Source organism: Hippocampus guttulatus, chromosome 2 (assembly GCF_054856545.1).
Source record: "Hippocampus guttulatus isolate MCC_2025c chromosome 2, RoL_Hgut_1.0, whole genome shotgun sequence".
Lineage (NCBI taxonomy): Eukaryota > Metazoa > Chordata > Actinopteri > Syngnathiformes > Syngnathidae > Hippocampus > Hippocampus guttulatus.
Window position 1 is genome coordinate 20,559,359 of NC_141262.1, and position 17,819 is coordinate 20,577,177.

The window sequence follows — 17,819 nt, forward strand, 5'->3', positions numbered from 1 at the left end:
CTGCAGCAATCCGAGGCCTCCACCTTTCCCCTGTAAACACTTGAAAATCTTTTCTAAAATGTGATCATGTATAGTGATATATTGGGATTATGTTGCGTGTGTGTGTCACTCCAAGATTGTGTTCAAAAATAGTCCAAAAAAAAAGTACCGTTGCTCTACACTACAGCCATTCTGCCTTGCTGTTTTAGACGGCAGCCGCATCACTTATTTACAGTTTGCTTTTATTTTCTTATGGACTGGAAAGCAAGCGCTCCCGTGATGCTCTTTTTTCTTTCTTTTTTTAAACTTTTTTATTTTCTGCATGGAGCTTCACTAAAATCACATTATTTTTTTTCAAAATACCGTGTACACCGAATGTAAATGGCAGATGTTGCGCAACGGACCCGCCTGCAATCAGTGAAAATCGGCGCTATAGCAAGACCGTATCCAAAATAAAACTTTTTCATAGTTGACAAACAACATATTAAAATACATCCATCCATCCATTTTCCGAACCGCTTGATCCTCACTAGGGTCGCGGGGGGTGCTGGAGCCTATCCCAGCCGTCTCCGGGCAGTAGGCGGGGGACACCCTGAACCAGTTGCCAGCCAATCGCAGGGCACACAGAGACGAACAACCATCCACGCCCACACTCACACGTAGGGACAATTTTAGTGCGTCCAATCAGCCTGCCATGCATGTTTTTGGAATGTGGGAGGAAACCGGAGTACCCGGAGAAAACCCACGCAGGCCCGGGGAGAACATGCAAACTCCACACAGGGAGGCCGGTGCTGGAATCGAACCCGGTACCTCTGCACTGTGAAGCCGACGTGCTAACCACTGGACTACCGGGCCGCATATTAAAATACAGATATTTTTAAGTATTCCTATGTGCTGACTTTCACGCTGTCAAAAAATTGGAGACTGTCAGATAATATCTCTTTGTGGAAAGAAAAAAGAAGACGACTCTCACTGGAGCAGTTCTCCAAAGAAAAAGGATGCGTGCTTGCTTCCAGATAGTCAGCTTTCTTAATACTCGATCGAAGGAAAAAATAGCATTGAAGTTGCGCTCATTATAAACCTTCAAACAACTGCTATCTATACTGTATTTAAACCCACTTACAGCAGTAAAACATTCAACAACAACAAAAAAATTTGCATCTTATTACTCAAAAATGATTTTCCGATTCAAATAGTTTTTTTTCTTTTGTTAAACCGACCCGGAATGCTACTTACTCCAACAAATTCTGTTCATTCGCGAATTGTGTTTTTGCCCACGGATCATGTTTGTTAAAAACTGTAATGACCGACAGATCCCAGTAGATGGCAGCTTTGTGTCGCTTTGGATTTGACGTCCATGCAGTATTGGAGTTTGAGATAAAGATTAAGGGGAATTCTCGGCTTGTCGTGACAATTATGGGGAAGAGAAATTACAACTCGTTGGAAGTAGAGCAAGTTTAGGCAACAGAGTATGTATGCATTCGTATGTACAGTATAAAGATTATGTGTTAGACAGCATGTGGAGAAAAGGACACGATTCACTCCACGCCACGTAAAAAAGCCACCGACATTCAATTCGAGCCATGTGTTGCGTCAATTTCACTCATGGCGCCTTTCTTAGTTGTATATCTGTAAATAAATAATTACTTTGTCATGAAAAAGGTGTCTTTGTTGTTTTGTGGTCTGAGGTCTCACAAAAACAACTATTAACTATAAATATTAACGTTGAAGTCACTGTTGTCCTTGACGTGTTTTTTTCCCCCCACAAAAAGCGTTTTTTTTTTTTTTTTTGGTCAAAGTAGAATTTTTTTCTAGTGGAAGAAGAGAGTCGAGTCTTCGGGTAGGTTTGGTGCTTATATTTTGTCTCAGAACAATATTTTGTGGGTCGTGAATGATCAGTCAAAAGGGTGAAAAACAGCTGGCAATATGGGGAACTCGACTTGAACTTTAAATGGTTGGCAGGCAGTCCGTTAGCCGTGAAAGGAATGAATTGTTGAGGAGCCAAGAAAACGTTGCACACTCAAAGGTCCGCAAAAAATCAATGGCTTCCACTGGACAGAGAAAAATAACTCGAGCCGCCACACCATTAGAAAGACTTGCCAGCAAGTCAGGAGCCTCGGTTTGCGAGACAACGCCCCCCCCCCCCCCCCCCTTGTTAATAAGGCAGTAATTTATACGTTGACGTTTTCACGCCTCGTTCATCAAGCCCGCTTTGGACAAAGTGCATTAACTCTGCACTTGGGCTTCACGGACGACCCGGCAGTTGCCTGGGCCAGGAATTGCCATGGGAACGCAGCATTGCGATGGGGGGAAAAAGCGTCTTTTTCCGCTCACATTCCTGCTGCTTTGATTGGATTCTTCCCCTGCACAACGGCTCTGATTGATGCTTATTTTGCAGCCTTGAAGCATGTTCGTCGCACGCCCTTTATCCCTTGGATGTAATGTAAATTCCGCCGTGCCAAAACGTGCTCAGAGTGCAGTCGCGCGCCCCCTTGATGTAGGTCACCCCCTTCGCCGCTTCAGTCGTTGCGATGCCTCGTTTTATTTAGCGCCACGCCGACTGAAGACCTCGCTTTAATCACTCGCAACCTCAACTGGAGTTGCAGCAAGGCGCTTTTTGTATTTTCTCGGTGTGTTTATTCCCTTAATTCCCAATTGGAATAAACTAAGGCTGAACAATTCATCAAAGTCAAATCAACACGGCAGCATAGTAGAATGCCGTTTTCAAATCGCAACGGCTGCATTTAGAAGGGAGGAAAAAAACGCCTTCAGTTTGGTCAGTTGGCAAGCTTTTCTTTTCTACAAATGTATATTTCATTTATTTATTCATGTATTGTCTCGATAGATACAGTGGTTAAGAAGTTCAGTCCACATGTTTCCATATCATAGTTTCCTGAAACGTAAAAAGTTGAAGTGATAGAGCCACTGATTTTTTTAACCCTTAATTGTGATTTAGCCCGGGGTACATGCGTAAGTACATTTCAAAATCTTAAAAAAAAAAAAAAATTCCATATACGGCACAACATGAACAGAGTTGGTCGTATTGTGTGCCTTCCGCCACTGACGTCATTAGAGGCAGAAATATCACGTGTCATTTCTCCAAAACAACAAAGTCGGATCTTACGCCGATTTTACCCGACTGAGGAGGACCAAAGGCGGAGTGTCTTTTAAATGATGATGTTATCAAGAAAAAGAGTTGCTTTGGAAAAAATACTCCTTGGCGTCAGGGGAAGCAACTTTTATGTAATAAAAGACGTTGGTGGAACATGTTTTGTTTTATTTAGCATCTGTCAGGGTGCTTCTTTGATTGTCAACAATCGTTTTACCTCAAGTGACTTGGGAGATTTTGTTTTCTACTGCACATATTAACCCTTTTAAGGACAGCAGTTACTACAGTGGACAGTTTATCATGTTACCAGGTTACAGGTTATCATTATTGGGTTAAGATTTTTGTTCGGAAATATTGAACACGTAAATGAAGATTGTTGGCCCCCGACTCGTTTTGGACCCTCTTCATGGGACAAATCCACTCTTATCACACCTCAGACATGCTACATTTATTTGGTCGAATTTTGTCCAGTTGTTATCGTGAACATTTAAAAAGATCGCAAGTCAAATCGTTTAATACATTGATAAGTCTATTTGAAGAGGAAAAGGGAAAAAAACATATTTCATAACCTTTCGTGGTTCTTTGGCCTTTAAATGAGGGTAGTTCGAGCGTGGGGTTTTTTTTCTCCCCCTCTCCCTCCCTTGTTTCTTTCTGACTTTCGGGTTGAGTGAACGCTGGCGCGTTTTGGCTGCCGCTGCTCAACCCGTATTGTTTTGTGTTTTTTGTTATTGTAAAGTGTCCTTGGGTGTCTTGAAAGGCGCTTATAAATAAAATCTATTATTATTATTATTATTATTTTATCTTAATCCTAAATTATGACCAGAACATTTTTGGATAATAACACTGATATTGTTTATTTCAATTCAGATTTAATTATTACTTATAGTTGTTTTTAAACAATGTAAAGAGAACTTTAAAAAATAATTGCACATTAAATCGCAATTGCAATATTCAGAAAAAAAATCGCAGTGAGATTATTTTTCAAAATATCATAATAGGAGGATAAAAGCACCACTTGGTGCTTCTCCGCACAAGCAAGCAGTCACAAAACCTTCGGATTGGTATTTCTGCCCCAGTTTTCTTCCACTGTGATGTCTATTTCCCGCAAATTAGTGTTGGACGCCTCTGCACTGTCTGCGGCACGCTTGATCTGAGGCGGCACGTACTTCTTCTTCACACAAGTAGCTTAGCCGCTAAATGGCGCCCGTGCAGCCGCGCCTTACGAAAATCGCATCGTTGTGTTCACACTTAGAGCTCCAAATTTTTCTTGCCTTCTGTTAGTGACTCAAGAACAGCATGCGGTCCCGTGCTTCTCGCTCGTCGTCTCTCCTCTGTTGATCTAATTGGATCCCCTCGGTTACTTGTGATGAAGCATCACTATAACGCTTCGACCCTCAACGACTTATTTTTATTGAATGCTCAACACCCCCTCAAATTGCAAGGCTTCAACCGTAAAACTTCTATTTGTCCCCTGGCTCCCATCATTGATCTTTTCTTCCCCCCCCCCCCCCCCCCCTTTCTCCAGCTCCTGCTTTTTTTTTTTTTAATGGCTCTGCCTGTATCACTTTGATTCCATCAGAGGATTACAAAAGCGCGTTTATGTGTTCAGCCTCCTCGGAGAAAGGCCACAGGTTCAGGCTTTTCTCCTCACTCGACTAATTGACTTCTTATTTGCTTTTTGAATTGCAATGGGGCTTAAAAAAAAGCAAAAAAAACCTCTCCCTCGGGGTCATGCGTGACAGAAATGACATTTCCATGCTGCTTCATGTTGGTATTGTTACTTCAGGGCCATTTACAGAAGAACAAACAAGAAAAAAACGGAGTCAGTTTTGGCTGTTCACTTGCACAAGAATAGCTTTTTGGATATATCAGCTTATTTAAAAGGTAATTTTTTGGTTCCTGTTTAAATGCTTAAAATACATTTCAATTTATGAGAATATAATTCGTGAGGCCGGGCTTGGTGGGCTGGCAGGTGAAGTTCCAACTCTGCGTGTGAGTGGTCTCGTGAGAGCAGTGGCCAACAGCATGAGTGCACCAGTCATGTTGTACTCAAAGAAATCGTATTGTAGAGAAATCTATTCATGGATTTTTTTTTTGTGATCAAAAATCAAATTAAAAAATGATTACCTTGTGTCACTCAAAATGCCACTGGAATTAAAAAGTTGCCTATTTTGAGGGGGAAAAAAACGAATGTTTTTGAGTTTCCCTGGAACTTTCCAAAACTCTGAGAAAATAACTTTCCCATTCTAACTTGGTAGTTGTCATGTTAAAGGCAGCTTTTATCCTCCCACGTGCTTGACACTTACCCCCCCGTGGTGGAGTTTAGCGGTGACACATCTAAAAAAAAACAAAAAACAAAAAAAGAGGTGAGGCGTTTTTGGCGTGCAGGTTTCAAAGTTTCAATCCTGCCGTCTGTCTGCGCCATGTGGAGAATCTCACGCTCACGTTCATCCCCACCTCTGCCACCTCGGGCACCTCCAGCTCTCGCTACGCTGATCGAAGACAAAGATCTTTTTTTTTTTTTCTTTAATTACTCGCCCGCTGCAGCAGAATGGGAAGGCGCCGCGTTAGCCTGTTGCTTTCGCTCGTAATGTTTTTGAAGTTGAACATGTTTCAATGAGTCTCGTGTAGAAATCAGTTAGTGCACTGACTATGTTATGAAGGCATGCTAATTTGCTGTCTTGTCATTTCACTGGCAGCATTCTCTCGTTGGCTCGGTGGCAAGCTGGAAACATGTCAAAGATCTCCAAGGCGGCCAAAGCCGTGAAGAAGATGGATGCAGGTGGCGTGATCCGGGCTATTGTGAGGTCGGGACAAGCAACCCCCGGGCCACCGCTGGGCCCAGTCCTCGGACAGGTAAAATGATTTTTCCCCCCCCTTTTAGTCCTTGTGTAATCACCAGACTTGTATTCGCTGAAGTACCAGACTTGTATTCGCTGAAGTACAGTGAACTCTCGTTTAATGGGGCAATATATTTCTGACCCATTCACAATCTGTGATATAGAAAGAGCATATTAAAAATATCATTTCAACCTTCCGGCACACTTTAAACTTAATCACTTATTAAATTATTCCTTAGCGCTGACTCTCTCGTGGTTAAGTAATGGGAGACTCTTAAATAACATTGTCATGTTTAAAGGAAACGAAAAGAAGACTCCTTCGCTTGCACTCTTCTCCAAATAAGATCCACAATATGCTTGCATCCCGTTTGTCACTCTCATTTGGAGTGACTGTAAAAAAGACACATAAAACAAAGCCCCAAAAATTAAATGTATATTTAAACGCCAAAATGTCAAACAAATGCACGCCAAAACAAAAAATATACACTTTAGGCGAACGTCAGGTAGCTTAATGCTAACATACGCAAAACACGATTGACAGGCTAACAGAAATTAGCAGTGATTACTTCAACACACGTGGGGCAGCAAAACATAAAAGAGCATTCAAAATATCTGAACACCAAAATATTCACGCAAAAAACACACTTTGGGTGAACGTCAGCTAGCTTAATGCTAACATATAAATGCCATAGAGGGCGAATGGAAATGATCCTTGATGTTATTGACGTTTTCAACCTTCAAACTGTCTCTTCAACACACATGGATTAGCATCGTATAGGCGTTTCATGCTAACATATAACGCAAAACACGATTGACAGGCTAACAGAAATTAGCAGCGATGTTATGGTACTGTATTTGTAAACATGCAAGCATCTGCTACTTCACCACACACGGGGCAGCAAAACATTAAATCAAAGAGAATTCAACATATCTGAACACCAAAATATTCAAACAAGTCACGCAGTGCCCCAATACTCAGAGACATATTTCTGGCTCTTCTTCTTGCTCTAGTCTCCATCCACTAGAGCTCAGTGCTGCTCAGCGTACTGTGGCGTAACCCGATATTACACAAAAGACATGCAACTCAATTCAAACTTACCTGTATACTATAAAATGCAATCAAAACGATTATTTAGAATCTGCGCTATTGCAGAGGTGAAAATGATGACTCGCGGTTGTAGCGGTGCTTCACGAATACACAGTAGATCTTAATCTTATCTCTCGACCTTTCACGCGTGACTCTTTAACAACTGCGGAACAACCACTTCCAATTTGGCAAATCACACAGTTGTCTCGGTCTCCACTTCGTCCTCCACCCGTTGCGCTCTGCGCTTTGTGCAGGTGGGGGCCTCCATCTGACACAATCCCCTCACACTCACTGCACCCGAGACACAAACGGCATTGGGCTGTATTCCTCTCGAAATATTTGACACTTGAGAAAAACGATTGCTTTCTTTCCGCGCACTCTCTTTTTAACTATTTGTCTCTCAAATCAGCTTTCCCCATTAAAATAAATGAAAATGCTCCAGATTAATTTTATTTTGTGCAATGTACTTCTTGTACTAATGTCTTTTCTGATGGGGATCCAACTCCGATATTTAGAACAAGAACTGTGTGAACTCTGCCGTTTGCACTGTGAAAATTTTATGATGCTAACGTGCTTGAGCAACTCGGTTGTTCTGTTTTTATTTCCCGTTTTCACTATTGCTCATGAAACGCTGCAAATTTCCCCATCGTGGGGTAATACATCATCCTGCCTTATCTTATGAAATGCCGCAGAAAACCATCTCAACTAAGATTCAATATGTCGTTATTTTTCGCAGAGGATAAAGAATACATTCTTGTGATTATTGTTGCCTATGCTCTGTCTCCATGTGTTCCTACTGTTTGTGTTCAAATATAAGTTGTTGAAATGTTTGCAATTTTCGCAATGTCGATGCTAGTTTTGTTTTGGTCTGTCTATGGCGTTTTGAATGGTGTGTTAGCATCAAGTTAGCGGACTTTTGTAAGACGAGCTTAATGTGCTTTGGTTCAATACATAAGACTTTGTTTCGTGTTTGGTTTTAAAGTAAACTTCAATTGAGTGGAGTGAAAAATTCATGCTTGAAGCTTTGAAGAATTGCTCATGCTGTGCACAACTTGTTATGAAGTTTGCCATCACTGCGACTGTTGCATGGTCGTCCAATTTTTGCATGCCACTCAAAGCAAAAAAAAAAAAGGTCTGAGCAGGGCAAACTGGAAACTTGTAAATTGGGTTAATTATAAGTCGAGGCACCAAATCTCATCAAATCAGGCGGTAATGAGTGGTTCTTATATAGGATTGTTTTGTTTGAAACACGATCCAGATCTGCGTTTTGCAAACTGTACTGCTTGCTGCAATGACTTTTATTTATTTTTTTATGTGAGATGAGTAGTTGCTCCAACATCAGCTCGTCACAGCCCCGTCAAGCTTTTAGTGCCTTTTGGGCTCTTTTACACTATCGCTGTCAGAATTTGTTATGCCCTTCCAGCCACCGCGAGACGGGCTGCGTAAAAAACACTCAGCCCTTCATCTTTGGCTTTATTCCTTCCACAACTTTGGTGGCAGATACGGCAAAACAAAAACAAACCCAAAAGACCGCAAAAAAATCAGAACCCCACTGTGGACTACCGTATTTTCACGACCATGCGACGCACCGTATGGTTGGGCGCAGTCTCATTAATGGGTGCTATTTCTGTATTTTACACATAGACAAAACGCACTGTATTATTGGGCGCAATTTTAAAGTGGTAAAACATACGCCAGCTTAAACATACGGCATGCATGCGCGCACGCTAAAAACACGTTAGCTTGTAGCATGCGTTAGCATCCCAAGACATACAGATACAAGCTAAAAACACGTTTTTAAAAAGGCAACGGAAAACTGAGTTCCGTTGTATTTTATTTAGCCATCGTACAATGTACTCACGTTTTCCGATCAATCATCACCCAGAAATCCATCAAAGTCCTCATCCTCTGTATCAGAATTGAACAATTGTGCAAGTACCGGTAATCCATCAAAAACGCCGTGTTCCCTCTCGTTGTCAGTCACTCTCATTGCCATGTGGCTCCACAGAAATGATGCCGGCTTTGCCAAAAACTCGAACAACAGTGCAAGCAGACACGTTCGTCCAAGCAGCCACAATCCATTCGCAAATTGTGGCGTAACTCGCCCGGCGCTGCCATCGATCGGCGCTGCCATGTGTTTGCCATCGATCAGTCATTGTTCCCATGCCGTTCGCAACTTTACTTTGAACGCCCGGTTGATGCCGATGTCCAGCGGTTGGAGTTCTTTCGTCAAGCCTCCGGGAATAACGGCAAGCTCAGAGTTCATTTGCTTGACTTGGTTTTTCACCGCTGCTGTGAGATGGGCACGCATGCCAAAAGCATAACCGATGGCTTGAAGTTTGAACTGAGCTTCGTAGGCGTGTCTCTTTGTAGAATTTATTTTCGGGGGTTCTTAGAAACCAAAACCGAAGTTGTTTTGCAACAATGCACATAGCCACACTCTATACAGGTGTTGGTACCTGCTTGTAGCGTCCCTTTAGCGTCCACTTACACGCCCACCCTTCACTCATTGGCGGACTGCTTCCCCGCATGCCTGTCACTCACGTCTGCCTTTTCTCTCTCTTTCTCTCCATATATGTATATATACACGCCCACCCTTCATTGATTGGCCGACTTCTTTGCCGCATGCCTGTCCACAGTCACTTCCGCCTTTTCTCTATATAAACAGCGTGTCGGCTGTCAGTCAGGTTTTGGAACTCAGCGCATAGACAAGACGCTCCGCATCATAAGGCGTCCTGTCCATTTTGGAGAAAATTTTAGACTTTTAATGGCGCCTTATAGTCGTGAAAATACGGTATTTGTGCTGCTCAGCACTGACCAAACATTTTTTTTTTTTTTTTTTGTGATCGATATTACAGACAAAAAAAGCGGATTGCGTTTTGATAGTCGGTTCTCTTTGAAAAGGACAAATATACTGTAATAAGCAGTTGGACCTCTGCATTAATCGCATGCAATTTGTACGGCTTTTATCCTTGTTAAGATACACACTTGTGGTGGCTTTATTAGGGGCTTCTGCAGTCAGTGCCGCTTTTACGAAGCTTATAATGTTCCTGTTTTTATTGACACAGTCGGAAAGGTCGTAATTCTTCTTTACGCTCATCAGTGAGGCTTTAATGGGTGGCCATTTTGCACCAGAGTGAATTATATTGAAACGCGATCCACTCTCGTGCATGCCAATGGAGTGGCTGAAACATTAAGAAGAATACAGGCTGCACAATATCCAGTATGAACTTCATTTCATCTTTTCTTCACAAATGAATGCAAAATCCATCCATCCATCCATTTTCTGGACCACTGTATCCTCACAAGGGGCGTGCTGGAGCCTATCCGAGCCGTCTTTCGGGCAGGCGACACCCTGAGCCGGTTGCCAGCCAATCGCAGGGCACACACAGACGAACAGCCATCCACGCTCACACTCACACCGAGGGACAATTTGGAGGGTTCAATCAGCCAGCCATGCATGTTTTTGGAATGTGGGAGGAAACCGGAGTACTCGGAGAAAACCCACGCCGGCACTGGAAGAACATGTAAACTCCACACAGGGAGACCGCAGCTGGAATTGAACCCAGTACCTCTGCCCTGTGAGGTTGACGCACCGGGGTGCCCTGAATGTAAAATGTTTTTTTTTCTGGTCATGGACAGAGGATTTTTTTTCCCCCACTGTCTAAAATTGTTTGTGATTTAATTTAGCAGGGAAAAAAAAGCATCTGCGCACTTTCTTTCAAATGTGTGGAGCCTAATTTTTTGGCTTGTCTCGACTTTAAATGGCTTGTACTGTTTATCCCAACCAATCCAACAATCTCATTTTGAAAATCACATGAATTGAGTTTGGTTTATGTTTTTTTCAATACCCACAATTCCTGATACCAAGTAAGAACTGGGCGCTTATGTGACAGCCTCGTGGCATGCGAATTGCTTTTTCAGTTCAGTCAGTTTCGGCTTCTCTAAGTGTTAGGCTAGGTTCACAATACATGATCCAAATGACAGAATTCCGTAGACTTGACTTGACTTGACTTGACTTGTTTGCTCTCTGGTACAATGGGGGATACGTGTCATGGCAGCAGGATATCTTCAGATCTGTATCGGGCCTCTTCCAAATGTGGATAAAAATCTGCTGCGTATCAGATGTCTGCCAAATGCACAGATGTTGTATACGCTGGCAATGCCTTCTTGCAGTCATTGAAATTAATTGATCGCTGACATATACAGTACATATACACACACCTGCTTCTGCTCAGGCAGCACGGAAAAACGGTCAAACAAACACCCGCACTAAATCCAAAGTACAGCAAATGGATTAACTATTAGCTCAATTTAGTAAATAAAAATGGCACATTTGAATGACCTGAATAATTGCGGCCAGTCAAGTAATGCAGAGGTTACTTTCATTAAAATCACAGGTGTCAAACTCAAGGCCCAGGGGCCAGATATGGCCCACCACATCATTTTATGTGGCCCGCGAAAGCAAATCAAACATGTCCACTTCAATGATGCTTGCTAAAATCTCTACCAAAATTTAAAATTCTCATATGTAATAAATAAGAGACACATTGTAAGCATTTTCTTGTAACCAAACCCCTCATTACAGTAGCTTAAACAGTAGTTAAATAATCCGTTGTTATTGACCTTTATTATTTGGTTGCAGTCATCACGGCCCTCCAAGGGAAACGGTAACAAAAATGTGGCCCATGACAAAAATTACTTTGACACCCCTCCTTTAAATCAATGTAGGGGAGGGACAGCACAGGCTATGTTGATCGTTCAAATTGTTTTTTTAAAATATATATTATTGTTTACTTACTAAATAATGTCTGGTGTCGATGCTTGTGCAGTTACTGTATTTACCTGCGATTTGGCAGTCTGCACTCGCTGGTCGCTTCATGTGTTCTTTCAGCCATAAGGGATGTGTGCCACTTGAATTGTGCTGTGTACGCAAATGGACAGGACAAAAAAAAAGGCATACCTGTATTGGTATTACACTGAACCTGCGTTTATTGCGTGGAATGTGTTTCAGGCCCTCACATAATAGGTGAAAATCTGCAACTCCCACAAGCTTTTGATACATTTAAACATCATAAACACATTCAAACTAATCAAAACATACTTTTCAAAGTATTCCTTTGTGTCTGTTCCTACTCTCTTATATGCACAGTTCTCCAAATAAGAAGCAAAGGCCCCTTATTTGCACTCGTATTTTATTTAGAACTGTGCTTGCTTCAAGCTGTTTTTTTATCACTTCCATTTGAAGTTTGCTGTAAAACTGGCACATTTTTTAAAATTATTATTATTTTCATTATTTTTTATATTTAAGCACCTGAATGTTGAACCAAACCAAACGATTTGTTTAACAGAATGCGAAAGTAATGGGAAACGCAGTCGATGGGCTAGTGGGAATTAGCATGGTTGTTACGGCCATTGTAAACCGTAGCGCTCCAAACATACAGAAAAAGCAAACAACAATACTCACAGGCATATATTTGTCCAGCTTTATGGGAACCACAAATAGGAAAACTTAACCACTGTAAATGTCTCACTCGAGGGTCCCTTCCAATAGACCTCCCTGCTGCCCGCCATGCTACGGCACAATGTCATACGACGTACAGTATACTAAATGCAGACTACACAAAACGATTGGTTCCAATCTGAAGCTAAGCATGGCCGTGAATGTTGAACTGCAGTCTCGTGGGGCAACGAAGTAAATCACATTTTCACTCTATCCTCCTGACTACCAGTAGTTCAAATTTGTCCTCTGTAGAGGACATTTGTGAACCTAAATATCTCCCACCCAGTGCATCCAATCGCATTAACTCCTTTTGTTACTCTAAAGAGGACATTCTGTGCTTTCCAATGATACCAAATTTGTAGGGGTTAGAAAAAGTAAGAAAATGGCTTCCCTTAGTGCAAGCACTTTTTATGGGAAGAGGAAAAGTAATACTTTTTATCAAACACATTTTGTCTTGAAATGCTGTTGGCATTTTATTTATAAGACTCTTATGAACACGTTGAGTTGTTTTAAGTGTATTTGAGCCTAGTATTCAAGTGTTTAAAAAATGTAGTGGAATTTCAAAAATTTCTTTTGGAGGAGTCCAATTACTTCACATAGATTGGGGAATTTCAAAATAAATGTGATTGGACAACATTTTTTTTCCTGGTAGTCAGCACGCAATAGTGAAAATCAAGATAACGAAAAATGATACTGTTCTCTCTGCTTTCAAATGCTGTGGACGTGTCAGCCGAATGGATTAAACCCATGCCCCGTTCACCTGTTAACTGTTCATCTTTCTCTGCATGAAGTCCGCGCACTCACAGCTGACGACCAGGCGCTCTAAAGCAGCCCCGTCAGTGAAACATCCGAATGGAAGATGCATGTCGGGGTGTCGGCGTTGCGAGCTAGCTAACTGCATGTTGCAGTTTGCATAACCGCCGATGAGCGACTCATGCCAAATGTTTCATGTGGCACACTTTTAGCCATAAATCCCAAAAATAAGGAAAAATGAGATGGGTGGGGGGAAAGTAGTTTAACATTCTATCTCCATTCGGTACCACATAATTCTTGGTCTTTTAACTCTTTCATGCACCCTGTAACCTGATAACATGATAAGCTGTCCACCGTAGTAACTGCTGTCCCTGAAAGGGTTAAGTCATATTTCTCACATTGTGAAACTATCTTCAAACATGTACAATGTATTTTGAAACAAATCTCTGCATTCACTATCATCTTTCAGAAGTTATTTTCCATTTTCACGTCTTTTTTTATGTATTATTTTCACAAGATCTGACCCCTCTGTCCATGTTCCATGTTCAGCTGTGCTAAATTCTTTTGAAACTGTGTCCTTGGTGCTTTTGGAGGATGTAGTTCGCCAGACGAAGCCATCTGGCTCCCCTTGCGACTCTCTTCCCCCGCACTTCTTTCAGGAGGTTCTCCCGAGTGTTGGCGCATCAGTCTTGGATATCATCAACAGCAGCCTCTCTTCTGGTGTAGTTCCCCAACAGTTTAAACATGCTGTGGTCCAACCCTTGATCAAGAAACCTGGTCTTGATCCAGATGTGCTGTCAAGTTTCAGGCCAATTTCCAAACTGCCTTTCATTTCCAAAATTCTGGAAAAAGTGGTGCACATGCAGTTGAAATTTTTCTTGGATGAACATAACATCTTGGAGGTCTTCCAGTCAGGTTTCAAGACGATGCATAGCACGGAGTCAGCCCTGTTACGCGTTTCTAATGACATCCTCCTGGCAAATGACTCTGGAGACCACATGTGTCTAGTTTTATTGGACTTAACTGCAGCATTTGATACAGTGGATCACAGTATTCTGCTGACTCGTTTGCAGCACTTGGTGGGCATTGGTGGCAGTGCTCTTGAGTGGTTTAGGTCCTATTTAGCTGACAGAACCTTCTGTGTCAGCCTTGGCTGCTCTGCGTCACGCACTGCTCCCCTGTCATGTGGTGTTCCACAGGGCTCAATTCTGGGGCCTCTGCTGTTCTCACTGTATCTGCTCCCATTGGGTTCCATCTTAAGGAAACATGGTATTCCCTTCCACTGCTATGCAGATGACTGCCAGATCTATGTCCCACTGAGCAAGAAAGACACCTTCTCATTAAGGCCACTCCTATCCTGTCTGGAAGAAATCAAAACCTGGATGGCACAAAATTTCTTGAGATTCAATGAAAAGAAGACAGAGGTGATATTGTTTGGTCCCAGTGGCCCTTGTACATTCCATCCTGTAGACTTGGGCCCCCTGTCTCCTTATCTTAAGTCAACAGTCTCAAACTTGGGCCTTAAACTGGACAGTGATTTCAAACTCGATCGGCAAATTGGTGCCGTTGTTAAATCCAGCTTCTTTCACCTTAGACAGCTGGCCAAAATAAAACCTCTCCTCTCACATGAACACTTTGAGACAGTAATTCATGCCTTTGTCACATCCCGGCTCGATTACTGCAATGCCCTTTACTTTAGAGTCAGCCAGTCCTCCATTAAGCGCCTTCAGCTGGTCCAGAATGCCGCTGCTCGCCTCTTGACTGGTACTCGTAAGAGGGAGCACATAACTCCTACTCTGGCATCCCTTCACTGGCTCCCCATTCATTTTAGAGTTATTTTCAAGATCCTCTTATTTGTTTTCAAATCTCTGAATAATCTCGCGCCACCTTACCTCTCTGAGCTCATCCGCCCCTACACACCTGCCCGGCGCCTCAGGTCTGTGGACCAGACCTTATTAGAAGTACCAAGAACTAAACTGAGGCTCAGAGGGGATCGAGCCTTTTCTGTTGCTGGTCCCTCTCTCTGGAATGACCTCCCACTGAACATTCGGCAAGCCTCCTCGTGCCCATCTTCAAAACCCTCCTCAAAACTCACTTGTATTCTTTGGCATTCGACTCAGCATGACTTAGATTTGTTCTTGGTTTTACTGTTTGGTGCTTTCTACCGCCTTTATTACCGATTTGTCTTACTGTTTATTGTGCATGTTAAATTGCTCCATGTACAGCACTTTGTATGCAGCGATGGCTGTTTGAAAGTGCTCTATAAATACTGTTGACTTGACTTGACTTGACTTGACAAGAATATTTTGCCGATATTTTGTCAAGGGGATGAATTGGCATAAACGATCAGACTTTTTCCTTGCACGTTTTGGTCCTTTAAGTTTGAAGTGTGATCTGTCATTCCTGTAACATAAAACTGAATAACGTTAACAATAAAAGCCTAATGAAAGTTCCCTTCTGGGTTTAAAATGATCGCTTAAAAGTTTTTTCAATAAAAATAAAAATGGGATAATCGTCTGAATCCCTCCGCCTTCACCCTCTCCTTCCATTCTTATTCCAGTCATCTCGTCTTCCGACGCCCATTCTTATTCTGGTCTCCTTTACACAGGTGGGTGCCACAATCTTCCTCAATTTCTGCTCCTGAAACACAAAGGCCACCTGTCCGTATGCATCTACGTCTATTTTATAAGCCAGGGGGCCAATTTTGCTTTTGTTCAACACAATGTCTTCATTAATTTGCTCGGGGGGCTGGGGAGGTGGGGGAAAGACTGCTTCATTTTCTATTGTTCACGTAGGCATCTTGTAACCTTTAAGCTGTCAATTGCAGACTGTCTTTGAATGCAGAATGCGGCAAGGCACTACGAATATCACAGTCAATTTTATTATTGAGAGGGGATATATAATATAAAATATGGGTAAACTTGTTGATTTAAAGCCATCTGGTACACATAAACGCTTTGTGCTTTTAAAAGTGTTTCTTCAAAGTGAACGTTGCTTTGCTGTCAACCTTTCTTGTAAAAGCTGGCCTGTTTTCTGAATTTAATTGTCGTCCCCCCTGACACTTCCAGCTCAAGGCGCCTTTTTGGGATATTTCAAGGTTGTTCTGTTGATTTGGTCAATCACATATAAACCATTGAATTGAATTTCTCTTTTGGTTTTCGAACTGGTCGGTTGAAAAGTAAAAGCTGAAATTGCTCAATATTTGACATTCCAGTTTGACAACTCAACTCAACTGTATTTATAGAGCACTTTCAAACAGCCATCGCTGCATACAAAGTGCTGTACTTGGAGCAACCAACATATACAACAGTTTCAAGTGTTTTTAAGTCACTTCTGATGACCTCAGCCAAGGAGTCTAACATATTGTGGAGTACAAATACAGTTGTGAAAAAAAGGAAAACTATGTGAAATGCCCTTGCATGCCATTTATTGAATAGCACATAAAGTTAATCCGAAAAATGAAAACGCTTGCCAGGAGAAGCTGCATGCCACAAATCACACCAAGCCTCTCAGACGAAGCCAGCGTGATTTCAGCGTCTGTCTTTGCTCGCTCGGCCACATCCCTTAAAGGTACAACAATACGTTTGTTGCACCTTTACACATACAACATACTTTTACATATGATGATTTTATAATAAAACATTGAGCTATCTTTTGTTATGAAAGATTTTTTTTAATCTCAACTGTATTTACAGAGCACTTTCAAACAGCCATCGCTGCACACAAAGTGCTGTACATGGAGCAACTAACATATACAACAGTAAAGCAACAAATCAGTAACAAAGACGGTAGAAAGCACTGAACAGCAAAACCAGGATTAAATCTGAGTCATGCTGAGTCAAATGCCAAAGAATACAAATGAGTTTTGAGGCGGTTTTCAAAGATGGGCAGCGAGGAGGCTTGCAGAATGTTCAGTGGGGGTGGTTTATTGGGTACTGGAACGGATTAATAGCATTTCAATTCATTCCAATGGGGCAAATTGATTTGATACACTAGGAACAGGAGTTACAACTTTGTCACGGAATGAGTTCAATATGTCAATCAAAGTAGCACAGTCGCTGTCTGTCGTCATGCGCGTTTGCCGACTGTGTGTAGGCGTTTGCCACTACTCTGCGTCCAAGCTGTCTGCATCAGTCCCCATCTGGCTCGCTGCCTCCTTTTGAAGTTGTCTTCGCAGTGTTGAAGGCGAGCGCAGTGATGAAAGATTTCTCCGCCAATCTGTCGCTTAAAAGTGGACAAGCGCCGGGAGGCGCACAGTGGCTGTTGCTCGCTTTGCCAGGGAAATGAGGTGACGCGGGTGCGAGTGCGCAGACGCACAGAACAAAAACGTGCGTTTGGCGAAAGGTGATCAGAGCAAACGTGCACTGTGCAAAACGCATGTCTGCCCAGACGAGTTGCATTTTGTTCTCGAAGCAGCTTTTTGTTTTTAATCTTTGGTCGCCTCCCCTTCTAACCCTCCTTGGCTTTCTTCACCTTGTTTGCGACTGCCCATCGTTGACAGGGGAAGTGCACAGATGTAGGAGCCATGTCCGCTGTGAGGCAAATTCA

General features: G+C 42.3%; 1 protein-coding gene across 1 annotated transcript in view; it reads left to right on the plus strand.

The window, feature by feature from the left end:
• Nucleotides 1–17,819, plus strand: part of mrpl11 (mitochondrial ribosomal protein L11) — a 66,632-nt gene that overhangs the window by 11,790 nt on the left and 37,023 nt on the right. The window contains exon 2 of the mRNA XM_086101264.1: nucleotides 5,788–5,944. Coding sequence (XP_085957390.1) covers nucleotides 5,822–5,944 — 123 coding nt within the window. The 5' untranslated portion in view covers nucleotides 5,788–5,821. The remainder of the gene's footprint in view (nucleotides 1–5,787; nucleotides 5,945–17,819) is intronic.